Source organism: Sparus aurata, chromosome 15, assembly GCF_900880675.1.
Source record: "Sparus aurata chromosome 15, fSpaAur1.1, whole genome shotgun sequence".
NCBI lineage: Eukaryota > Metazoa > Chordata > Actinopteri > Spariformes > Sparidae > Sparus > Sparus aurata.
This window is the reverse complement of record NC_044201.1, coordinates 31,049,759-31,075,622: the sequence shown is the minus strand read 5'-3', so window position 1 is coordinate 31,075,622 and position 25,864 is coordinate 31,049,759. Positions and strand designations below refer to the sequence as shown.

Below are 25,864 nucleotides of genomic sequence, written 5' to 3'. Positions count from 1 at the left end.
GACGCGGAGTGACCGCGAGGAGGCGCTGCTGCACCTTTAAAGTGTGAGACACTGAAACCTGACCTGCCTCCCCCTCAGTCCCGCTCCTGCCTCCCCCTCAGTCCTCCCCCTCAGTCCTGCTCCTCCTCACCCCCGCTTCCTCACCATACTCCCCCTCAGTCACCCCCCCCCTCTGTCTGGCCCCCCTTCCTCCGGGGGAAGCGCGCGCTGCCAGAGCAGGCGGAGTCGGAAACGCGCAGCAGCGTCGGTCCGTCGTGTCTGCGGCTCCTCCGCGGCTTCTCTCGGTCTCTCTGTCGGCTGTCGGATCCTCCGGGAGCGGCGTCTTCTTCCAGCCCGCAGGAAAGCAGCGGATCTTCGGCCTCACGGACGGACGGACAGGGCAGGCGGCGCGGCGGGGACAGACCCGGCTCGGCTCGGCTCGGCTCTTCCTCTCCCCGCTGCGGTGGAAAAACCCGGACGGAGGCCCGCAGTGTGCGCTCAGCCTCCCGCAGGCCTCCGGCCCGGACTCCCGCTTTTCTCCCGGAAAATGGACGGATTCACCGGCAGTTTAGGTGAGTCCCAGCCGCCGCTCACGCCCCGCAGGTCACCTGGTCACCTGTCCGTGCAGCGGCGGGACGGGGAGAGCCGCACGCGCCTCTGGCGGCTTTACACGTGTCACTGCTGTATTTATCAAAAAGAGTCCGCACCGCCCCTCCGGCGGCTGCAGGGCCACAAAACCAACAGCTCCTCCTGAAGGAGACTCTCCAGAGTCCTGGACCCCCAAAGAGAAAGACCTGGATCTGTACGAGACCAGCAGAGACCAGCGGGGGCATCAGGGGGGCAGTTAGACCATAAACCCCAACAAGAGTCCGACCAGAACATTCTACTGATTCTGTTCAATATTCACTGTGTGTGTGTGTGTGTGTGTGTGTGTGTGTGGACTCTGATCAGCAGAACAACTCAGGAAATTATTTATTCATGGAGTCTCTCACCTCGTGTGTGTGTGTGTGTGAGAGAGAGAGTATTTCAGGAAGTAGTCAGAGCCGATGGCTGCAGTAAATGCACAGATCAATCACAACGTTAAATCCACTGACGGTTGAAACATTGATCATCTCTTCACAATGACTGCTGGGACACACACACACACACACACACACACCCCAACAGTACGAACTGTTCAGAAACACGACACAGAGCTAAAAATGCCCCAATCTGATCAATCACGCATGAACCATGTCAGTGGTTTATTGGGGTTGATTGTGTCAGTGGTTGTCCTATGTGGTTACCTAGGATTGATTGGTCAGTGGTTTATTGGGATTGATTGGGTTCAGTGGGTTTATTGGGATTGATTGTGGTCCAGTGGTTTATTGGGATTGGAGTGGGTCAGTGGTTTACTAGGGTTGATTGTGTCAGTGGTTTATTGGGATTGATTGTGTCAGTGGTTTAATGGGATTGATTGTGTCAGTGGTTTAATGGGGTTGATTGTGTCAGTGGTTTACTAGGGTTGATTGTGTCAGTGGTTTACTAGGGTTGATTGTGTCAGTGGTTTATTGGGATTGATTGGGTCAGTGGTTTATTGGGGTTGATTGTGTCAGTGGTTTATTGGGATTGATTGGGTCAGTAGTTTATTGGGGTTGATTGTGTCAGTGGTTTATTGGGGTTGATTGGTCAGTGGTTTATTGGGATTGATTGTGTCAGTGGTTTATTGGGGTTGATTGGGTCAGTGGTTTATTGGGGTTGATTGTGTCAGTGGTTTATTGGGATTGATTGTGTCAGTGGTTTATTGGGATTGATTGTGTCAGTGGTTTATTGGGATTGATTGGGTCAGTGGTTTATTGGGGTTGATTGGGTCAGTGGTTTATTGGGATTGATTGGGTCAGTGGTTTATTGGGGTTGATTGGGTCAGTGGTTTATTGGGGTTGATTGTGTCAGTGGTTTATTGGGGTTGATTGGGTCAGTGGTTTATTGGGGTTGATTGGGTCAGTGGTTTATTGGGGTTGATTGGGTCAGTGGTTTATTGGGGTTGATTGGGTCAATGGTTTAATGGGATTGATTGGGTCAGTGGTTTATTGGGGTTGATTGGGTCAGTGGTTTAATGGGATTGATTGGGTCAGTGGTTTAATGGGATTGATTGGGTCAGTGGTTTATTGGGGTTGATTGGGTCAGTGGTTTAATGGGATTGATTGGGTCAGTGGTTTAATGGGATTGATTGGGTCAGTGGTTTAATGGGATTGATTGTGTCAGTGGTTTAATGGGATTGATTGGGTCCGTGGGTAAATGGGATTGATTGGGTCCGTGGGTAAATGGGATTGATTGGGTCAGTGATTTCATTGTGGTTGATCAATGTTAACTGATATCAGAGTGACATCAGCAAATCAATATAAAAAGCAACAGATTTATCTGGTCTGAACTGGGAGGTTTATGGGTAAAATGATCAGATTAAATGACTGAAGCAGTTTAAACCTTCATCAGTAACGATACTGATAGATGACAGATGTGTCTTTCAGCAGCTGATTGATTTATCATGTCGCAGTAATCAGTGAGAGCAGCTGGTCATCATGAAATCGACTCTTCACAAGTTGCAGATAAACAGTTCAGCAGTCAGATTCATGTGATGTCATAGCTGCTGCAGGTGAACCTGAGCGAAGTGATGTCATCGCTGCTGCAGGTGAGATGTTTTGTGTCCGTCCCTGAAGGTTTCTGAGACGAGTCGCCTGAACCACGGAATAATATCAGTTGGACGTGAAGACTGTCACACCTACAGTCAGTCAGTTTGTAGGTCTTGACCCGATTTGAAGGTTCTGACCTGGTTTGAAGGTTCTGGTTGGATCCAGGTTTATGGATCAGTGTTATAGATGAGGGAATACATGTTCTCAGAGATGGTCCTCTTAAGTATGGAGAGACAAATGTGTGTCTGTGTGTGTTTGAGTAAAAAATGTGGGTTTCCCTCCCTGTTGTTGTTGGAGTCAGCTGAACTCAATTACTGTGTGTGTGTGTGTGTGTGTGTGTGTGTGTGTGTGTGTGTGTGTGTGGGCAGACATGCAGACACATGCAGCGTCTGCAGGACTGAACAGTTTTTCTGCTCACGTTTAATCATTTCAACACACAGTTAGTCTCTGATCAGTTCCTTATTGATCAGCTCGGTGACTGATCTGCTTTCTGCACTCTCATCACAGCGAAGTCATACGTGTAGTTCAACGTAGATGAACATATATTGAGATTAGTGTGTCTCCGTCTCTGTAGATGACAGTATGTCTGGAGCGAGCGTCTCAGATGTCAACGACCGTCTTTCTGCTCTGGAGCTTCGCGTTCAGCAGCAGGAAGACGAGTTGACGGTGATGAAGGCGGCTCTCGCTGACGTCCTTCGCCGCCTCGCTGCCTCTGAGGTCTCTGCTGCCTCTTCAACCAAGAAACAACATGGAGGGAAAGGTAACATTCCCTTTCTTTATTACTTGAACTTGGTCATTCTGTAAAGACTTGATTAGGTGTTGCTGGATCCAAACAGTTCACAGATATTGAGAAAAACAACACATCTAAACGTGACTGTAAATGTTACAACAGTAGTAATATGAGTTTCCGCTCCACGTGTTACTAGCTCGGGCTGTCCAGCCTCAGAGGCTCCAAACAAAGTTAGCAGGCTAGCTGAGCTAAGAAAACACACATAACAACTGCCACTGTTGTGAGAAAACACTGATAACCAGTTAAAGAGTGACTTCATGTTCAGTGTTTAACTGGTCGTGATGTAGCGAGCGGACTGGTTACGCTCAGTGCTGACGGTGTGCTGCCCCCTGCAGGCGGCGCTGCGCTGCGTGAAGCCTACTCGATGTCCTGCATCGCTAACGGAGGAACATCTGGACGAAAGAGAGACTCCACCTCCGTCACCAGGAAGGAGACGCTGTCCTCTGCTGCCAAGAGGTAAACACAGATTCCTTGTAAGGGTGCCTGTTAGGGTCATTCTGAGGTTGTTTTCAGTTTTCTGTATAAATGTGTTTTTTTTGATTAATTGATGATTTTTCTTCACAGAGCACTGTGTCTGCAGACCAGATCAGATTAATCGGGTTTATTGATATAATCAATGACTTAACTGTTTGACATTATTTACGTGGTGTCCAGTGCTCCCAGTATAAACCAGTGGAACCAGAATTACTTCAGTAGAGACTACTCAGTAGAATCAGGAGAGCCACAGGAGTAGTTTCTGGTCTCTCACGGTCTTGGTCTAGTCCCATTGGAGAGGGGAATCAGTAGAAACAATAGAATGAGTAGAAATACAGTAGAATCAATGTGTTCTGGTCTCTCATGGTCCTGGTTTTGTCCACAGTGGAGCACACAGGAAGGAGGAGGTCAGCAGCCAGCGGTCTCTGATGGATTTTGTTGGTTTGAGTCACTGAAGTAAACACAGTAGAACCAGTAGAAACACAGTAGAAGCAGTCAATGTAGAGTAGAACCAGTAGAACCAGTAGAATCTGTAGTAGGTGGTCTCTCATGGTCCTGGTTTTGTCCACAGTGGAACAGACAGGAAGAAGGAGGTCAGCAGCCAGCGGTCTCTGATGGAGGAGATCCAAGAGCGTGAGGAGTCTCCTCGCCCAAAGGACTCGACCCCCTCTCCCTCCTCTCCCCACCCTCCCCAGACCCCCCAGACCCCTCAGACCCCCCAGAGACCAGCTCAGTCTGCTGACAGCAGCAAAGGCCACGTCCCTCCAAAAAGGTTCCACTTTGTGATCTGTCGGCTGCTTCTAATCTCACTTCCTGCTGACGCTTCTCTGACATCACTCTGTGAGTGGTTACTAACTCCTCCCCCGAGGACCCACAGTCCGCCAGCACCTGAGTCCCTGACCAGCTCAGGTGTCTCCAGGGGATCCTGGCGCCTCCTGAGACCTTCTGTAGCTCCAGAAGGTGTCAGGACGTTCTGGTTCCTGGAGCCACCTGAGGCCTCCAGGAGATCCTCTTTCTTGCTGGTGAAAAGCTTTAACTGTGTGTGTTTTTATCCAAACCACTAACATATCTTCTCCTGAGGACTTCACCTCCTCTAACTGGACTTTCCTGAGACCTTCGAGCCTACTCAGGCCTCCAAGTTAACCTGTAGTCCCTCCAGGTCTCCTGCAGATCCAGGAGTCTCCTGTGGACTCCTGGTTAACTTGGAGGTCCCCTGAGGTCTCATGGGAGTCCTGGAGCCTCCTGCCTCCTCGTCCCCTCTGGCTCCTCTTTACTGTTTGCTGCTAGAGAGTTCAGACTGGGCTGCGTGTGTTTTAACTACTGACCTGTTCTCCTCCCAGCTCACCTGAGGACCTCCTCTTCTTCTTCCTCTTCTTCTTCCTCTTCCTCTTTCTCTTCCTGTTCAGGCCTTCTGCAGTTCAGCTCACTAACCTCCTCCTGGATCGTTTGTTGAACTCTGAGTCACTGAGATTTTAATGAATTTGAAGCTGAACCGAAGCCGTTCGTCACAGTTTGTTGGTAAAAGCAGGTGTGACACCTGTCGAACATACACACACATTATATCACTGATCATTCATAATGAGTTCCAGATGTTGTTATTGCGACTTCTACATCTGTGCGTCTACATCCACAGACACAGTGGAGCTCTGCAGGGGCTTCAAACTGAGACGGAACAAATCAATCCATAATCAATAAAACACATTAAACTGATCTGGAGATAAATAGAGATGAAGCTCAGTGACTCGGAGTGCCCCCCCCCTCCTCCTCGTCGTTATGTTACAGTGTGTGTGTGTGTGTGTGTGTGTGTGTGTGTGTGTGTGTGTGTGTTCAGGGGGCCCAGTGTGAAGCGGTCCTCAGGTATGGAGCGTTCTCAGAGCAGCACCTGGGACTCTTCAGAGGACAACAGGAACAAACTGGTGAAGGCTGCATCCACCTCGAAGCTGCTCGCCAAGGTGGTGAAGAACGCTGAGAGGTACACACACACACACACACGCTCACACACACACACACACACACACACACACACACACACACACAGACGCACACACTGATTTATTGATTGATTGATTGATTTATTGATTGCCTCTTTTCAGACACAAAGACCCGGTGGTCAGTCAAGGTAAATATATTTTTATCATCCCAATCATGAAGGTACCATAGTCTTCATAGTCTTCATCATCATCATCATCATCATCATCATCTGTAACAGCCAATAGGAGGCCAGCTTTCAGCAACACAGCTTTAAAGACATTTAAAATATTTCAACAGGAATCCTGTAACGACTGATGATGATGTCATTGTTGTTATTGATGATCCTGTTTTGTTTTTGTTTGTTTTGCTGTTGTTGTTTCCGCTTGTTTGGATTGCTGTTTTTGTTTGTTGTTCTTTATGTTGATGTCTGTGTTTGTTTGTTTGTGTTGCTATTTGTTTGTTTGTTTCTGTTGATGTCTGTTTTTTTGTGTTGTTGTTGTTGTTGTTTGGTTTTTGTTGCTGTCGTTGTTGTTGTTGTGTTGCTGTTGCGTTTGGTGTTGTGTGTTGCTGATGTTTGGTGTTGTTGTGGTTGCTGATGTTGGTGTTGTTGTGTTCTGATGTTGGTGTTGTGGTGCTGAGTGTTGTGTTGCTGATGTTTGGTGTTGTTGTGTTGCTGATGTTTGGTGTTGTGTTGCTGATGTTTGGTGTTGTTGTGTTGCTGATGTTTGGTGTTGTGTTGCTGATGTTTGGTGTTGTTGTGTTGCTGATGTTTGGTGTTGTTGTGTTGCTGATGTTTGGTGGTGTTATGTTGCTGTTTGTGTTGTTGTTTTGTTGCTGTTGTTTGTTGTTGTTGTTGTGTTGCTGTTGCTTTTGGTGTTATTGTGTTGCTGATGTTTGTGGTGTTGTTGTTGTTTGTTTATGTTTCTGAGTGACACTGTGTTTGTCTCAAACCAGCCAAAATGTCGACCCGAGAGAAAAACAGCCAAGCTGGTGAGTCCTGATGAGTCGACTGTGTGAGCGAGCTAGCAGGCTAACAACAGGCTAACATGCTAACAGCAGCTGAATTTGCGCTTCCTGTTTCTGCTCTGGATCGATCACATCTCTTTCTCTCTCTCTCTCTCTCTCTCTCTGCTTTACATCAGCAGCCTCGCTCACCCACCTGCTCTCTCTCCTTCAGCTTGATCAGGTGATGGCACACCTGTCTGTGGCTCCGCCCCTGCTTGTCTTTACCTCCATAGAAGATGCAGTTGCTATGTGAGATTATTAAAGGACCCCTTATGGATCAGTGAAACAAAAAACCCGCCCACTCTCTAAACATGAAGCATTTTATTAGACACTGTCAGTTTGATTGACAAGTTATGTGACATCATCATGTTTGTGATTCTGTGGAGGTAAACAACGACGCAGCAGGTGTTTCTGTCTCACCTGCTTCACCTGCACGGCATCAGTGCTTCCTCACCTGTCCCTCACCTGTGTGTCTAACTCTTGTTGCTCTTTAACCAGAACAGTTTTCATGTTGTGTGATCTGATTGGATGCATCCAACACAGATCATTAATAGCACAGAACCTGATCAGAGCTGGATCGATCTCATTGATTGGTTTAGAGCTCAGTGTCAGCTGATCAATAAATAACGAGGTCATTTAGTGACGGTGTTACTCACACTTTGACCTTTAACAGTGAACCAAATCTTTATTAAACACATTTATTTACATCATTTATTTTGATTGTTGAAAAGAGTTAAAGCAGACGTGTTCTGATCCTGAACAGTATTCTATCTTATAATATTGATTATTGATTGATTAACCAAATCCAGTTTGTATCCAAATGACGACAATGAGAGAAGACACGGACACGTTGTTTGTAGTCGTTGTGCGTCTCTCAGGTTTGGGTTTATTGTTTTGTAGTGTGTTTATTGTATCAGCTGATGGTTTGTTATCAGTCGTGCGTCTGTATCGGTCTGATATCTGTTTTTAAGTCTCTCATAAAAAAAGTGTTTTCCCTTCAACACGTTTCTGTGTTTGTGTCTGCTGTTTCAGAGGGAAACCACATCAAGATGTTCATGCGAGGTCGACCGATCACCATGTTTATCCCGTCAGACGTGGAGAACTACGAAGATGTTCGGACTGAACTCCCTTCAGAAAGACTCAAGCTGGAATGGGTGTATCCTTCAGTCTGTACAGGAGCACTGATGATTCATTATAATCAGCAGCAGTTGAAAATTAAACATGATAGTTCTGACTGAAAATAATCAGCTAAAGTAATTCCTGAAGTTAAATGATAAATTATTCATGAGCCCTGATTTATATTCAGATAAACAACAAACTCTCAGCTGACAGACTGAAGATCCACTGAAGGATGCTCAGACGATCAGATACAGACAGAAGCGTTTCGTCTGCATACAACGATAAAACAACGAGGTTACAGAGGATTAGACACAAAGACTGAATAACCCAGGTATTAACCAGGTGTTTGCCAGGTTTGTCCTTGACTTCCTGCAGGTATGGTTACCGTGGCAGAGACTGCAGAGCGAACATTTACCTCCTCCCAACCGGAGAGATTGTTTACTTCATCGCCTCCGTTGTGGCTTTGTTTAACTATGAAGAGCGGACGCAGAGACATTACCTCGGACACACCGACTGTGTCAAGTGGTGAGAAAACACTTACACCAGAATCATCTGCTGCTCTCCTATTGGCTGGTGTGTGATGACGTGTGTGATGTCATATCTCTGTCTCTGTCCCTGTCCCTCAGTTTGGCAATCCATCCTGATAAGATCCGGATCGCAACAGGACAGATTGCAGGAGTGGACAAAGATGGACGGGTGAGGAGTGTTACTACAGTACAAACGAGACTAAACAAACATGTTTTACTCTTTTCGACATCTTTTGAGGGTTCAACAGTGAAGTGATGAAGGTTGAACGGACAAATTAACTTGTCACAATCTGTCGTGTAACTTTTGTCTCCAGCCGCTGCAGCCTCACGTTCGTATCTGGGACAGCGTCAGTCTGTCGACTCTGCAGGTCATCGGTTTGGGAACATTCGAGCGAGGAGTCGGCTCGCTGGCTTTTTCTAAAGCTGTAAGTATTACCCAGGTGCATGATGGGAACTGTATAATATGTAGACCACACTGCTCACATCTAAGGCTTCACATTCAGACATCACTGAAAACATGGTCGATGGCTGCATTTACACCTGTCTGTCTGTCTCACACCTGTCTGTCTGTCTCACACCTGTCTGTCTGTCTGTCTCACACCTGTCTGTCTGTCTCACACCCGTCTGTCTGTCTCTCACCTGTCTGTCTGTCTCACACCTGTCTGTCTGTCTGTCTCACACCTGCCTGTCTGTCTCACACCTGTCTGTCTGTCTCACACCTGCCTGTCTGTCTGTCTCACACCTGTCTGTCTGTCTGTCTCACACCTGTCTGTCTGTCTCACACCTGTCTGTCTGTCTCACACCTGTCTCTGTCTCTTTCAGGACTCTGGTCAGCACCTGAGTGTTATTGACGACTGTAACGATCACATGTTGACAGTTTGGGATTGGCAGAAGAAGTCAAAGATCGCTGAGATCAAGGTGAACAACAAACAACATAGTTGTCATACTGGACATGAGCGGGGTTTAACTGGTCCTGACTGGGTTTAACTGGTCCTGACTGAGTTTAACTGGTCCTGGCTTGGTTTAACTGGTCCTGGCTTGGTTTAACTGGTCCTGACTGAGTTTAACTGGTCCTGGCTTGGTTTAACTGGTCCTGACTGGGTTTAACTGGTCCTGACTGGGTTTAACTGGTCCTGGCTTGGTTTAACTGGTCCTGACTGAGTTTAACTGGTCCTGGCTTGGTTTAACTGGTCCTGGCTGGGTTTAACTGGTCCTGACTGAGTTTAACTGGTCCTGGCTTGGTTTAACTGGTCCTGGCTGAGTTTAACTGGTCCTGACTGGGTTTAACTGGTCCTGGCTTGGTTTAACTGGTCCTGGCTTGGTTTAACTGGTCCTGACTGAGTTTAACTGGTCCTGGCTTGGTTTAACTGGTCCTGGCTTGTTTTAACTGGTCCTGACTGGGTTTAACTGGTCCTGACTGAGTTTAACTGGTCCTGGCTTGGTTTAACTGGTCCTGGCTGAGTTTAACTGGTCCTGACTGGGTTTAACTGGTCCTGGCTTGGTTTAACTGGTCCTGGCTTGGTTTAACTGGTCCTGACTGAGTTTAACTGGTCCTGGCTTGGTTTAACTGGTCCTGGCTTGGTTTAACTGGTCCTGGCTTGGTTTAACTGGTCCTGGCTGAGTTTAACTGGTCCTGACTGGGTTTAACTGGTCCTGGCTTGGTTTAACTGGTCCTGGCTGAGTTTAACTGGTCCTGGCTGAGTTTAACTGGTCCTGGCTTGGTTTAACTGGTCCTGGCTGAGTTTAACTGGTCCTGGCTTGGTTTAACTGGTCCTGACTGGTGTCTCTGTGTTGAAACTCTTTCAGACCACTAACGAGGTGGTCTTGGTCGTGGAGTTCCACCCCACTGACCCGAACACCATCGTCACCTGTGGAAAGTCCCACATCTTCTTCTGGACCTGGAGTGGGACCTCACTGGCTCGTAAACAGGGAATCTTTGGGGTGAGAAGATTCTTAATTTATTTTACTTTTGGTTTATATATTAGTTACCACTTAAAGAAACAAACAAGGTTTTATTGGCATGTTCTCTCTGATATTTGGATCATTTTCTATTAGAAAACAAAACTTTGTTTAGAGTTTAAAACTGTGAATCAGATTAAACTCTAACTGTCTTTATGTAAAGTTGAAGGAAAACCTTTGACCAGACGTCAGTTATCTATATTTACCTTCAGTTCTTCATCCACGTTCATTAGATTCATGAACTGATTTTTTAACAAAGTAGATTCATTGATCTGATCTGATCTGAAGTTAATTTTTTGTTTTTGGATTGTTCTGATCAGAATAACTAACCTCAGTTAAATCCAGGGACAAGTGTTGTCTTCCGTGTGCTACACAAAGCTAACTGTGTCTGTGAGAGTTACATCAGAGTTACAGCATCAAAACATCAAAATGGATCATCTGTGTGTTTGTTGAAGAATCTGACCTGACGGATTAAATTGACTGAAAGATGAATGGGGTTTGGTGGAGCAGACTGAAACAAAGTGAATGTGAGGAATTTAATCTTCAGAGAAACAGGAAGTTCCACCCAGCTGAACACAAAGGAACAAACCTTCAGAATAAAAGTTTCACACGTTTAGAAAAATCATATGAAAAATGTTTTCAGATCAGAGAGACGATGGCCGACGGCTTCGTTCAGTCCACAGAACATTTCACTGCCGGACACACAGAACTGTACTGTACCGACTGTGAATCAACCCAGCTTTATAGTTTTCATGGTTTCTAGTTTGTCTTTCCACTTAAAGTCCAGTTAGACTGTCAGACAAACAAACCACAGAAGCAGAAAAGGACTTAAGTCGCCCTGTTCTGTAGTCCTGGTCTGTAGTCCTGTTCTGTAGTCCTGTTCTGTAGTCCTGGTCTGTAGTCCTGGTCTGGAGTCCTGTTCTGTGGTCCTGTTCTGTAGTCCTGGTCTGTAGTCCTGTTCTGTGGTCCTGTTCTGTAGTCCTGGTCTGTAGTCCTGTTCTGTAGTCCTGGTCTGTGGTCCTGTTCTGTGGTCCTGTTCTGTAGTCCTGGTCTGTAGTCCTGGTCTGGAGTCCTGTTCTGTGGTCCTGTTCTGTAGTCCTGTTCTGTAGTCCTGGTCTGTAGTCCTGTTCTGTGGTCCTGTTCTGTAGTCCTGGTCTGTAGTCCTGGTCTGGAGTCCTGTTCTGTGGTCCTGTTCTGTAGTCCTGGTCTGTAGTCCTGGTCTGGAGTCCTGTTCTGTGGTCCTGTTCTGTAGTCCTGTTCAGTAGTCCTGTTCTGTAGTCCTGGTCTGTAGTCCTGGTCTGGAGTCCTGTTCTGTGGTCCTGTTCAGTAGTCCTCTTCTGTGGTCCTGTTCTGTAGTCCTGTTCAGTAGTCCTGTTCTGTAGTCCTGGTCTGTAGTCCTGGTCTGGAGTCCTGTTCTGTAGTCCTGTTCTGTAGTCCTGGTCTGTAGTCCTGGTCTGTAGTCCTGGTCTGGAGTCCTGTTCTGTAGTCCTGGTCTGTGGTCCTGTTCTGTGGTCCTGTTCTGTAGTCCTGGTCTGTAGTCCTGGTCTGGAGTCCTGTTCTGTGGTCCTGTTCTGTGGTCCTGTTCTGTAGTCCTGTTCAGTAGTCCTGTTCTGTAGTCCTGGTCTGTAGTCCTGGTCTGTGGTCCTGTTCTGTGGTCCTGTTCTGTAGTCCTGTTCTGTGGTCCTGTTCTGTAGTCCTGTTCTGTGGTCCTGTTCTGTAGTCCTGGTCTGTAGTCCTGGTCTGGGGTCCTGTTCTGTGGTCCTGTTCTGTAGTCCTGGTCTGTAGTCCTGTTCTGTAGTCCTGGTCTGTAGTCCTGTTCTGTGGTCCTGTTCTGTAGTCCTGGTCTGTAGTCCTGGTCTGGAGTCCTGTTCTGTGGTCCTGTTCTGTAGTCCTGTTCAGTAGTCCTGTTCTGTAGTCCTGGTCTGTAGTCCTGGTCTGGAGTCCTGTTCTGTGGTCCTGTTCTGTAGTCCTGGTCTGTAGTCCTGTTCTGTAGTCCTGGTCTGTAGTCCTGTTCTGTGGTCCTGTTCTGTAGTCCTGGTCTGTAGTCCTGGTCTGGAGTCCTGTTCTGTGGTCCTGTTCTGTAGTCCTGTTCTGTAGTCCTGGTCTGTAGTCCTGTTCTGTGGTCCTGTTCTGTAGTCCTGGTCTGTAGTCCTGGTCTGGAGTCCTGTTCTTTGGTCCTGTTCTGTAGTCCTGGTCTGTAGTCCTGGTCTGGAGTCCTGTTCTGTGGTCCTGTTCTGTAGTCCTGTTCAGTAGTCCTGTTCTGTAGTCCTGGTCTGTAGTCCTGGTCTGGAGTCCTGTTCTGTGGTCCTGTTCAGTAGTCCTCTTCTGTGGTCCTGGTCTGTAGTCCTGGTCTGTGGTCCTGGTCTGTAGTCCTGGTCTGTGGTCCTGGTCTGGAGTCCTGCTCTGCCTTTGACCCAGTTTCTTGTTGTGTCTGCAGAAATACGAGAAGCCAAAGTTCATCCAGTGTCTGGCCTTCCTGAGTACTGGAGACATCCTGACTGGAGACTCCGGAGGAATCCTGCTGGTCTGGACCAGGAGCACCGCTGAGACCCCCACCGGGAAGGGACCCCGAGGTGAGCATCGGCTGAAAACTGAAGAAAGACACAGTTTTCTGCTGAGTTTAAGAAACTCTCATTGAACGTTGCTCTTTATCTCAGTGACTGAAACTGGAAACAGTTATTGTCTGTTCTATATTTTTATGTTGATTATGACGAGCGGCACAAACACTACAGAACCTTTGTGTGTGTGTGTGTGTGTGTGTGTGTGTGTGTGTGTGCTCACAGCTGTTACCATGACCTGAGTTCCTGCAGGTGAGGAACAGATCCTGATAGATTTGAACAGTGAAATTCTTAAGTAAAACATTTAACATCAACACAGGAAATTAAAACAATAGAAATAAAAACCTGACCTGAGATCAGTGTAACACTGAAGAGAGAACACGGAGAAGTGTGTGTGTGTGCTTGTGTGTGTGTTGGCGCAGTTTCAGTAATGGTTTTAGTGACACGCCGCTAAACTGGTTTCAACAGGAGCGCTGCCAAGAATTAAACGTTTTTCAGGTGAAGTTCTTCACTGGAACCAGATCAGAGTTCTTAAGAATGTCGGCAGCAGATTAACAGACTGAACATGTCGAGGTCAAACTACAGACTTCACATCAGGAGACACAAACATTTACACAAGTTTAACGTTCATGTCGTTAACACACTGAACATAATACATTTGGCCTCCAGCGGTGGATTTGTTTGAACAGGAAACCTGAAGTAACAGGAAGTGTTTTCTGTGTGATCTGCTGCCTCCTGCTGGCTGCTGTAGGAACTGCACCTGAAAACACAGAAAACACCTGAGACATGAAGCGTGTGGATGAACACACACACACTGCAGCATTAACTACTGTTTAATTTAAATTCTGAGAGGAATCATACCTCCATCTTTATGAACAGTTCAGTTCAGAAGTGTGACTCACCTTTGTGTGTGTGTGTGTGTGTGTGTGTGTGCAGCGTTTCAGATCAGCCGGCAGGTGAAGGGTCACGAGGGCAGTGTGTTCTGTATGTGTGAGATGAGGAGCGGCACTCTGCTGACCGGAGGAGGAAAAGACCGAAAAATCATCCTGTGGGACCACGAACTGCGAGCTGACCGCGACATCGAGGTCACACACACACACACACACACGTCAGAACCCGGCTGCTGCAATTTGAGTCAAAAATCTATTAAGTAAGTAAAAAGGGGGTCACATGACTGACATGTGTTAACAGGTCCCAGATCAGTATGGAACCATCAGAGCCGTGTCTGAAGGGAAGGGGGACGAGTTTCTGGTTGGGACCTCTCGAAACTTCATACTTAGAGGAACCTTCAACGATGGCTTCCTGGTAGAGGTCCAGGTGAGGCCATGTGACATCATCATGACATCATCATGATGTAATGTGTCCAAGCTCCCTGCATGTTTGTGTCGTGATGTGTTCAGGCTCTCTGTGTGTTTCTGTTGTGATGTGTTCAGGCTCTCTGTGTGTTTCTGTTGTGATGTGTTCAGGCCCTCAGTATGTTTGTGTCGTGCTGTGTTCAGGCCCTCAGTATGTTTGTGTCGTGATGTGTTCAGGCCCTCAGTATGTTTGTGTCGTGATGTGTTCAGGCCCTCAGTATGTTTGTGTCGTGATGTGTTCAGGCTCTCACTATGTTTCTGTTGTGATGTGTTCAGGCTCTCTGTGTGTTTCTGTTGTGATGTGTTCAGGCTCTCACTATGTTTGTGTCGTGATGTGTTCAGGGTCACACAGACGAGCTGTGGGGCTTGGCGTCTCACCCGTCCAGAGAGATGTTTCTGACGTGTGCTCAGGACCGGCTCGTCTGCGTCTGGAACGCGGTGGATCACAGTCTTCAGTGGAGCCGCACGCTGGAGGTGAGGCTGACAGCTGGTTGGTGGATTCTTTATCAAAAGAATGATCGATAGATGATTGACAGCTTTGTCCCTCCCCCAGGAACATGGTCACTGTGCAGACTTCCATCCCAGCGGAGCCGTGGTTGCCATAGGAACACACTCAGGAAAGTTAGTATAACTATTGGTAGTTAATCCATCATCATCTAACTGGTCCACCTGTTTCATGGTGGTCTAACTGGTCCACCTGTTTCACGGCGTTCTAACTGGTCCACCTGTTTCATGGTGGTCTAACTGGTCCACCTGTTTCATGGTGGTCTAACTGGTCCACCTGTTTCATGGTGGTCTGTGTGGTCTACCTGTATCATGCGGTCTAACTGGTCTACCTGTCTCAGGTGGTACGTTCTGGACGCTGAGACCACGGACCTGGTGGCGATCCACACCGACGGGAACGAGCAGCTGTCTGTGATGCGCTTCTCTGAAGGTGGGTGGAGTCATGTGAAGCGATCCAGTTAGGACAACATAATGAGATAGGTGAACTACATGTCCCATGATGCTCCTCTCTGTGTGTCTGCAGATGGCAGTCTGCTGGCTGTTGGATCTCACGATAACTTTATTTACCTTTACAACGTGTCCGACAGAGGACGCAAGTACAGCCGCTACGGGAAGTGCACCGTAAGTCTGATGAGTCCGCTTCTTTTAAATATCATCTGAAACATAACGAGGACGGATTGATCCAAACTGGGAAGGAGATCATCAAAGTTCAAATCCAACTGAGAGCGAAATTACAGCGGATATCAATATATTCATCTATATCTTTTATCAAGTGAAGGAGACAGAAGTCTGATTAGTCAGATTTGTATTAAGACTTAAGATTGTATAATGAAGAGGTCGCTTCCTATTGGACGACATTTTCACTTAAACAATATTTCAGATGATGATGATGATGAGTTACCTGAATGTTTCCACAGGGACATTCCAGCTACATCACACACCTGGACTGGTCACCTGACAACAACTTCATCATGTCCAACTCTGGAGACTATGAGATCCTCTACTGTGAGTACTGTGATTATACTGCACTACTGTAGTACTGTGAGGTACACTGTGTACCTGTGTACCTGTGTTGTTATGTGACAGGTGTGTGTTTTCAGGGGACGTTCCAAACGGCTGCAAACTGATCCGGAATCGATCAGAGTGCAAAGACATCAACTGGGCAACATACACCTGCGTCCTTGGATACCACGTGTTCGGTTAGCACACCTTCACACCTTCACACCTGTACATGAGAACAGAGCTGTTTGTTTTCACATCTGAAATTTTTAACAAACAATTTCTAACGACTTTGTTTGTTTCTGTTTCATTGTGTGTGTGTGTGTGTGTGTGTGTGTGTGTGTGTGTGTGTGTGTGTGATAGGTGTGTGGCCGGAGGGCTCAGACGGCACCGACATCAACGCTCTGATCAGATCTCACAACAGGAAGGTGATCGCTCTAGCCGACGACTTCTGTAAAGTTCACCTGTTCGCCTACCCGTGCTCCACGCCAAAGGTGAGAGCTTTTTATGTTTCGGATTTTAAATCGACCGAACGATCAATTGTTATTTGGATCTGTTGACTTGAAAGTTTTCTCTTCTGGTTCTTACTGATCCTGTTTCAGAAACAAGCTGAGAATCAATCGATCAATAATCTGTGTGTGTGTGTGTGTGTGTGTGTGTGTGTACAGGCTCCCAGCCATAAGTACAGCGCCCACAGCAGTCATGTGACCAACGTCAGCTTCCTGTATAAAGACAGTCACCTGATCTCGACGGGGGGGAAGGACACCAGCATCATGCAGTGGCGCTTGGTGGAGAAAGCTTCGCTCTCTCTCACTGACAGCCTCCTCTCTAACTCCGCCCCCCACAGGGCGGAGCCTGTATTCACCCCTCCCTCTATCGATAAAGCCACACCCACACAGGGACCTGCCCCTCCTCCGACAGCCAACGGGACCCAGGAGCCCTCCCCGGACAGCCCGCCCCCCACAGAGTTAGCCCCACCTGTCTCTGAGTTAACTCCGCCCCGTTCCGAGTCGACCCCGCCCCCCTCTGACAGCACGGTGAGTCTGAAGGACAGCCTGGAGCCGAGCGACGACACGGCCACGCCCAGCGACGAGGGGCTGCCCCCCCTCACCCCCCCCTCATAGACGAGTCTGTGAGTGTGTAGATGAGTGAGTGTTCTGGTACAGCTATCTTTGTGAGGACCAGGACAGGTTGAGGACATTTTTACAAAGTGAGGACATTTTTACAAAGTGAGGACATTTAGTTTGTGTCGTACATTTAAACGTCAGTTCGAGGGATCAGACCGAGTTTTTTAAAGACGGAGCAGGTTGAGGTTCAGTTAGGGTGAACACATGTTGCTGTGATGGTAAATAAGAGTTAATACTGAGTTAATGTGAACAGAAACATGTTGATGTGATTCAGGGTGACGTCACTTCCTGAGGATCATTTTCTCTGAGCAGAGAGAATAAACTCCCATAAATCCACTTAGAAATGAGAAAGAGAAACTCTGTAGAACTTCTCTGAGAATCATCATGTTTTTAAGTTTTCTTCAGTATCAGAGTAATCTATTACATCCATGAGTACACTGCAGACAGGAGCTGCAGACAGCTCATTCAGGACTCTGAATGGAGAACATCACGGAAACTAATCAACAGTTCTCAGTGGTCATTGACGGTCCTCACAAGGATAGTCTGTGTGTGTGTGTGTGTGTGTGTGTGTGAGCGTGCATGTGGCTGCAGCATCAGGTTGTTTTCTAATCAATCAGCTGTTAAAATAAACGTTCCTTCAGTTAGAGCATGAGATGTCACAGTTTGAAATACCTGGAGCTTCTGATTTACCTGAGCAGAGACTAGAGGAGGAGCAGTTACCTGACACACACACACACACACACCTGGAAGTTGTTTTTGTTCTTTGAAATGTTGCTGGGGGTTTAAAAAAACAGAAGTGTGAAAGAATGTTTCACTTTGATGAGGAAAGATTTAAAGGAAGAACAGGTGAGATGAGTCTCAGGTGTGTTGGGTAACGGTCCCTCCTCCAGTAAGAGCAGAGTAGAACAGGAAGTGTCGGTGGATCAGAGAGGACCTGCAAAAAGTCGGAAATGTCTTTTAGATAAAAAAAAAAAACCTTATTAACGTTTTATTCCTTTGATATTAAGAAATACTTTTAATGATTATTGATTATTGGTTCCCAACAATTATTGATCAGAGGAATCTTGTAATACTGATAAGATTCATTTATTATTTGACTTTTATTTTGTTAAACTGCCAAACTCAACCTTTCTGAAGGATTTTCACAGTAAAAGTCCTCCTGAGAAGGGACAGTAGTCTGGTAGACTTTTATTGTGGAACTTGCAGGAAATATAAACAACAGGTGAGCTTCAGTCTGGAGCGGCTGGCTGCGGTCCAACAGTCGGATAACGTAACGTCCTGTTCTCGATTGGAAACGTCAAAGATTTGAAGAATTCATGAAAACAGTCTGACTGCAGATAAACTGTGGCAGCAAGGAATTATGGGGCGGCGTTATCGCCCCTCTAGTGTTTCCTGTGCTGAAGAAAGGAAACGGATCAGAGTTTTTCCTTCATGTCTGTTAATCACGACCACTTCAGGGTCAGTCGGATTGTTGGACCGCAGCCTGAGGCTGAATTTAAAGTCACACAGAGAACAGGAAACAGGAAGTAAAGAGGTGGAAACAGGAAGTAAAGATGTTAACAGTAACACAAAGTCAGCCTCCAGATTAAAAACTGTGACTCAGGTGTGTTTAAATAATCAGAGTCGACAGAGGAGTGAGACGTCTCTCTGTTAGAGGATCTCTGTCTGTATATACTGCAGATACCTGTGTGTATATTCTGTTCACCACCAGGGGGCAGCAGCCCCTCAGCTACACTGTAAAAATACTCAGCCGCCCTTCACAGTCAACGCTCACATCTCTCAGCCAATCAGGTCACGGGACATACATGAGATCCTCTCCTCTGATTGGCTGGTTGTTAGTGACTCACTGAATGACGGCTGATGATGTTTGTTTTTGTCTCTTTTGGACCATTTCTCTTCAAAATGTTTTCTGAATGTCATGATGTCATGATGATGTCACTCCAGGGGGAGGGGCCTTTCGAGGGAGGGGAGGGTGGGTTGTTCATGTTTTTGCCTTTTTAATACTCGTTATCTTTAATATCTTCATCTTTTCTACGCTCGTCTCTCTGAAGGGCTTGTACAGAGTTCAGGGACTCACCTGGTTGTTCAGGGAGGGCGGGGTTATGAGGGTGCAGGGTGGGCGGGGTTAGTGGATGTCAGCGGGGGCGGGGTTATTGGATGTAAGGGAGGGACGGGGTTATTGGATGTAATGGAGGGGCGGGGTTTTGTGGGATTTTCTGGATTCAAATGTTTATTTTTCAGTGATCAGTAATGACATTGATACCCATGATGATGATGTTCATGTGACTGTTTTGAGCCAATCATGTCTTCTCTCATGCATTCCTGTCAGATGACAGACTGTACTGAAGATTTCAACAAAAAAATGCAAATAAATGTTTTGAAAACTGATAATCTTTGTTTTTTTCTTCCTGCTGATGACGGCGAGAGGTCAGAGGTCAGATGTATCCATGGTAACATCTCCATGGTAACTGATGCTTCAACAGACCCAGGATCTGTTTCTGTTCTCCGTCTTCACCAACCTGAACAAGCTGCTCATCAACTCAGCAGCATCTGACCAATCACAGTCATGGACGAGTCTGCTAACAGCATTTTATACAGAATAATTATAATCTCATGATCGTCTTCAGTAATCTGACTGATCTCATTAATGCCACAGCTGAGTGTCAGAGGCTCAGATGTAGAGAGCAAACATGGTCTACTTGACATCCAGCTGAGATCAGACTTTATCTCGTGTTGTATTGCATCCATACTGATGACGATGTGCACGGCTCTTGTCTACGTCACGCGGCTCTGCACAGGTGAGGCAGTTTGACATCCTGTTTTTATTGGCTGCTCACAAAACAACTTTAAAGGTGCGTACCACCACCTGCTGTGAGCAGATGCTGCACTTTGTATTATCGGCCAATTCTCAGTAATTTCCTTCATCTTTAGTGCCTAACAATCGACTGTTGATTAATCATTAATAAATGTGTTAAAACATTTTCCCTTTCAGCAAACAGTTTAAACCACTGACATGATCTGTGTTTGATGTAAAATCAGTCGGCTGCATTCGGGGCTAAAAGAAAAGATATATAACACAAAGTTATTGAAATTCAGGATGTTTATTGAACATTCATGTTTATTCACTGAGCTCAGAGAAACACCACACTGCAATCTGGGAAATCTCCCTCACAGTCTTATTTCACATTGTGTGGTTTGATGGTGTCCGAGCTTCCTGGGCTGTGATTGGCTCATTGGTTGCAGCCGTTGCTGTGGCAGCAGGTCCAGCCTGTCTTAGAGCAGTTGTTCAGTGTGGTGCAGCCTTTCTCTCCATTATCTGCAGCAGCAAACAGGAAACACATCAGAGTCACACAACAGGTTTGTAAATCCACACGTGTCGTCACAAAGAGCAGCTGTAAACGTTCTCACACAGTCGGCTCATCAAATCTACATTTAAACGTTCCACATGAGCAGGTAGACTCACCTCTGGTGTAGCACGCCTGCTGGACTTTGCTGCGGCAGTCGAGCAGCATGTTGTTGACCAAGAGGAAGTCCTCGCCGTAACACTGGATGTGAAAATCCTTAGCTGCAACACAAACACACCTGTGATCACACCTGAGACAGTCTCACCTTCTCACATCACACCCAGGACTCACCTGACTGTAACGAGACTCACAGTCACGGAGAGTCGACGATCCCGCTGAAATAAAGAACCTCGGTACACTTTAAAGATAAACACCTGGACTGAAGCACACACCTGGTCCACCTGGTCTACCTGTCCACTGATGCATCAGTGTGAAGGTGTGGGCAGCCAATCAGACACGTGTCTATTAGAAGAGTTCGTAGAACGCTGCAGAATAAAAGTCTCTGTGCTCCTTAAAAACATGATTCTGATGTGAATGATTCATTCACATCAGAATCGTCGTTTATCTGTCAAATTCTGACATTTGGTTCAACCTCTAACAACTGTCAGCCAATAGAATCACTCCCCTGGTGTCAGCCAATAGAATCACCCCCCTGGTGTCAGCCAATAGAATCACTCCCCTGGTGTCAGCCAATAGAATCACCCCCCCTGGTGTCAGCCAATAGAATCACTCCCCTGGTGTCAGCCAATAGAATCACTCCCCTGGTGTCAGCCAATAGAATCACTCCCCTGGTGTCAGCCAATAGAATCACTCCGCTGGTGTCACGTGGCGTCTGTGTTTCAGCTTCAGCAGTCTGGTAGTTGTCAGTTTTGCAGGATGTGCTCAGAACACTGTACTGCTCTAATGTTAGCTAGCTAGCCTTAGCGATGTTAATGTGTGCTAGCATTAGCAACACTGACAGTACAGGGCCGTGAACAGGAACCATGTGGCACACATCATAACATGGTGGTTACTCTGTTACATGAACTCAGATCAGTTTGTCAGTTCTATTAACGATCACAAAGAGAAAACTACTGTTCATCTGTTTCCATCACAAAGATTCACTGCAGAACTTCACTTGGTGTTTAACTGGGTCATGAGGAGGCCGGTCGTCAGCTGAAGCAGCTCTGCTGTGGTAGCGTAGCATAGCGTAGCGCTCCACTAGTGTAAACATGAACCTCATATACATTTTATTTAATGACATGACGTCTTCTTTAATTCAACAGTGCTGTCATAAATCATTATCACAGCGACAGTGATGAGAAATGAGAGGACAAACTAAGTCATTTAAAATGTACTCTAACTCTAACTACAGTTCACACCTGTGCTGTGACTGACTGGTCTTTATTCCTGCGACGCTCCTTCACCTCAAACACTTCAGTATATAACTGTACCTGAGCAGAGCGGCAGCAGCAGCAGCAGGACCAAGTAAACCTTCATGTTTCTGTTTCTGTCGATCCGACGCAACGAGCAGCTGAAACTGAGACGAGCTGAACGAGGCCGGACTTTTATCTTGAGCTCACACACACACACACACACACACACACACACACACACACACACAGATGGACAAACAGATAACTCATCTGACAGACTGAACTGAACTCATTTGGACTCATGGACGTCCACCATGTTTCAGTTCAACTCTTCAGCGTGTTGTTTGACTCGTGTCCACATGTCGGAGCGACTGAATCTCAAGTCGCTCCTGATGGCGTGTTTGTGTGTTTAAATCAGGAATATAAGCTGATATGAATATAAATGCATTATGTTTCTGCTGAGTCATGACAGTTCAGTGGCTGCCAGATGATGACATCAGCAGTTTATCTGCACTTTGAACACTGATGTTGAACTTAAACCAACATCTGTTTGTCCCTCGCAGACTGTTTGTACCGATTCAGCTGATATTACCTCCTCACAGATCGATCAATATCTTTGTATCTGTAGTGTGATCACACATTCCATCAAAGAAAAATCTTTTTACAACTATTTTCCTCACTGAACATAAAATAAACAAAGAATACAACCACACAACTTCTGCATTCGACTGTCTGAGAGGTTTTTAAGCATTCAACTGAAGAAAATCAACTTATCTCTTGAATTTATCTGTGGTTTTGCAGAAATGTACGTATCTGACATTTATTCTGGTGACTTGGTCGGGTAAGTCAAGACGCAGATGGTTTTGTTATCATTTCATTCTGTGAGCAGCATTTCCGCTCCAACAATCTGCCCGGATATATTCAAAATGACAAACAATTGAGGCTCTTCCAGAACTTCACCAGTTTTACAGGAGAAGCTCTACAATGTTTAAGTTACGGGTTTTGGTGACCGTTCAACATGTCGGCTGGCTGTGTCGTCTTTATAATGACGTATTTCTACAGTCTGATATTTCAGACCTTGCAGCCCAAACAGCATTCTCCCCACAGAGCTCCATTATAAAAGAGATGTCTGTAAAACTGCCGACACCAGAACAGCAAACAGTGACTGTGACTCTTTCTGTTCTGCATGTTTGATCCATGAAGGTTTTATATTTGTTAAACTTCCAATGACCTGAAAAAAGCAACTTCACAAAAAACTTTATTGATTGTTAACTGCGCAGTGACAACTCACTCAAGTTTAATTAACTATAAGTTTACCTTTTATTAATGAAAGTTAGTTTTACGTGTAACTGATAATTGTAGGCAGGTACCATCACACAAACATCTAGAGCTACAACTAACGATGAATTTTATCACAGATTGATCTTCTGATTAACTTCATCTGTCAGCTGTCAGCTGGTGTTCTGCTAAATGTTGCTGTCCAGTAATTATATTTTCATTTTTTATCCCCGCGCTAAAATATCATCACAATATGTTATTTGTTTCTGCGGACCCCCCTTCAGCCCCCACTAATTTGGACTATGCCATCGTACTGCGCATGTGCAGAAATGATTCAGGAAGTCAGTAGCAAAACAAAGTTAATGGCGCGAAGAACAAACAACAATGAAGTGAAGTTACTGCAGCGGGACAGAAAAACGGAGGAAGCGGCAGGAAAACAGAAGGTTTGTGGCAAAACTACCGAAGGTGACGAGCTTTTTCACGGCGGCCATTACTGATGACAACGTCACTAAACGGCAGTAAGAAGCCGGCGCTCCTTGTGTTAGCATTAGCGGTGCTAGCGGGGAGGAGCTGCCCGCTGCTGCAGTGTCAGCCCGGGGAACATGGCGGCGCTGCTGCCGCTTCATGCTGGAGGAGGCTGCGGCTGAAGAGCCGTGATCCTCCATGAGGAGAACAACTGGTGAGTGTTAACAACATGTCAGCTATATTCTGTACTGAGATCAGTAACCACAGAATGACAAGTGCTGCGGTCAAAACCTCCCTGAAGTAAAAGTATGTCACTGTTATTAGAACATAAAGTATTTAAAGTAAAAGTACTCGTTCTGCAGTAATCTGTTCCCTGTCAGTGTTTTTATCTGTGACGTGTGTGGATCAATATTCCTGCTGTATTAATGTGTGTGTGTCATTTTACTGCTGTAGATGTTTAATCTTCCCTTCATGGACCTTATTGATCAAACCTGTCAGTAGTGACTGAAGAGAGACAGATAAAGTATTGATCCTGTTTGAAGTGTGTCATCAATTAAAATTAAAATTAATTAAAATGCATGTAAAAAATGTTTCATGTCAAAAACTGCCATAAAAATACTTTATATTAAGATTTTGGAAACTAACATTAATGTGTGTTTATTTTTTCATTTATAACAACAGTGGCACCATATAAACAAACCGGTATTTAAAGGGTTAAAATCCCAAAATATTGACTATTTGGTGGTTATTATCAGGACCTATGTTGGTTGGAAATAATATTGTTGGTGCCATTTTTGACAGAATAACTGTGTATTACTGCAGTCAGCCCTGGCCTCTGATTGGCTGTACAGTTAACAGGCTTGCCTGTGTTTTGTTTTAGTTAAAGCTGTGGAGCCTTAATAGTTTTTGACCGTGCTTGAAACCACCTTTGTATTTTATTACTTTTTATTGTGCTTATCATGCGCTGTTGTATGATTGAAGAACACCTCAGTAAACAGTAAAAAACAAAGAAAGTGGTCCAGGACCTTTTGTTGAAGCACGCGTCAACTGCATGCTAGGACTCCATGGTTTTACTGGGCATAAGGAAGAAAAGACGGAGCCACAGTAATAAATATTAATATATGGTATTTTTATGGCCGGACTGGAGCCCCAGGACAGTCAGCTGAGACAACCAGATGAATGTGACCCCTCTTCCTGTCAGTGAGAATAGTTTTGAAGTGTCATAATCTCGTAATCGAGTATTTTGCATCGTTGTGTTGTATATTCTTTATATCCCTGCTGTGTAAAGGCCTTTATGATGAAACATAATGACTAAATCTGAAGAGAAACGACTACAAGATGTCTCCGTGGTAACTAGAGATGTCCCGATCAGGTTTGTTTTACCCCGATCCTGATCCGAGTCCTTTAATATTTAGTATCTGCCGATACCGAGTCCCGATCCGATACTCAGCCTGAACTAATATTTTCCTTGATAATACAGCTGCATTAAGAAACAAAGTACCTGCATCCAAGCTGTTCCTTAATAGGTGTTTTTATGTTGTTGAAACAAAGTCTATACTTTCATACGGCTCTTTCTTATTCTGCATATGCTATTCCAACACTGGCCTCCACTTTCCTTGTGTTAGCTCAGTGGTTCTCAATTATTTTTTGTCATGCCCCCGCTAGAGGACAGAAATGTTTTCACGCCCCCCCCGAATTGAAATACTATTGAGAACCTGATAATATTTATTTATTTATTTATCTGTATGAACCACTGTATGAGTTGCAGCATTCTGCATACAATCACCTGATTATCAAAATGGTTTCATGCTGACTGCTGCCAGAGTTTTTTAGGCATAAAACACAAACCTTCCTCATTTCCGACTGTGTTCACGGTATCGTCATATTCCTGCTCCATAGTTCCCGACCGAGGGATCAGCAGAAGTGCTTGTGTTTGTCCCTTTTTTGAGATTTGTGTGCTGGTGTCAACACAGAGTGTTTTATTTTGAAAAGAAACCGGATGTTATATTGTTTTGTTTTTTTTCAAGATTTTTTGTGGCATAGACACCTTTATTAGCAGTAGACAGAGAGGAAACATGGGAGAGAGAGGGGGAGGTGACATGCAGCAAAGGACCTCCGGCCAGAATCGAACCGGGGTCGGCTGCGTTTTATGGCATGTGTTCTAACCACTCGACCACCTGCGCGCCCGGATGTTGTATTGTTATTTCGGTGCTTTACTTCCTGTCCTGCTCGGTACAAAATTCAGCTAAATTGCTGCGTCGTGCTCCGGCATACGCCAGATTTATAGAAGTCCTGCGTATCTGTTTCGGAGGGCTCCAGACTGCCGGAGCTGGATGGAGCAGACACGCAGCGCAGCGGACCTGCTGGTAGTTAACACATAAGCCCT

General features: G+C 45.8%; 1 protein-coding gene and 1 long non-coding RNA gene across 4 annotated transcripts; one reads left to right on the top strand and one right to left on the bottom strand.

Moving 5' to 3' along the window:
• Positions 1–239: 239 nt before the first annotated feature.
• On the top strand, positions 240–18,082 carry LOC115597163 (echinoderm microtubule-associated protein-like 4). 3 transcript variants are annotated; one of them, XM_030442899.1, is made up of 24 exons: positions 240–551; positions 3,223–3,408; positions 3,774–3,894; positions 4,484–4,684; positions 5,744–5,884; positions 6,006–6,031; positions 6,838–6,873; positions 7,921–8,044; positions 8,383–8,532; positions 8,634–8,703; positions 8,849–8,959; positions 9,357–9,452; positions 10,341–10,475; positions 12,931–13,066; positions 13,988–14,136; positions 14,243–14,368; positions 14,749–14,880; positions 14,960–15,027; positions 15,252–15,340; positions 15,434–15,531; positions 15,828–15,915; positions 16,011–16,109; positions 16,273–16,403; positions 16,578–18,082. In XM_030442899.1, the coding sequence occupies exons 1-24, from the start codon at positions 527–529 to the stop codon at positions 17,031–17,033; spliced, it is 2,994 nt and encodes a 997-aa protein (XP_030298759.1). In that variant the 5' UTR covers positions 240–526; the 3' UTR covers positions 17,034–18,082. The 3 variants fall into 3 exon arrangements, with proteins under 3 accessions (XP_030298759.1, XP_030298761.1, XP_030298760.1); XM_030442901.1 differs by lacking the exon at positions 4,484–4,684; XM_030442900.1 differs by lacking the exon at positions 6,838–6,873.
• A 2,036-nt stretch (positions 18,083–20,118) lies between these two features.
• On the bottom strand, positions 20,119–21,906 carry LOC115597166 (uncharacterized). Its single transcript, XR_003987036.1, has 3 exons — positions 21,814–21,906; positions 20,500–20,601; positions 20,119–20,352 (listed from the first exon to the last, which is right to left on the bottom strand). It is a non-coding gene; the product is annotated as an uncharacterized LOC115597166 (long non-coding RNA).
• Between the last annotated feature and the right edge of the window lie 3,958 nt (positions 21,907–25,864).

Excerpts from the sequence above, each read along its gene's own strand:
- LOC115597163 (XM_030442899.1), top strand. The coding sequence starts at position 527 with ATGGACGGATTCACCGGCAGTTTAG. Across the intron at positions 9,453-10,340 it reads CAAAGATCGCTGAGATCAAG|ACCACTAACGAGGTGGTCTT; the intron begins GTGAACAACAAA and ends AAACTCTTTCAG. Across the intron at positions 14,881-14,959 it reads AGTGGAGCCGCACGCTGGAG|GAACATGGTCACTGTGCAGA; the intron begins GTGAGGCTGACA and ends TCCCTCCCCCAG.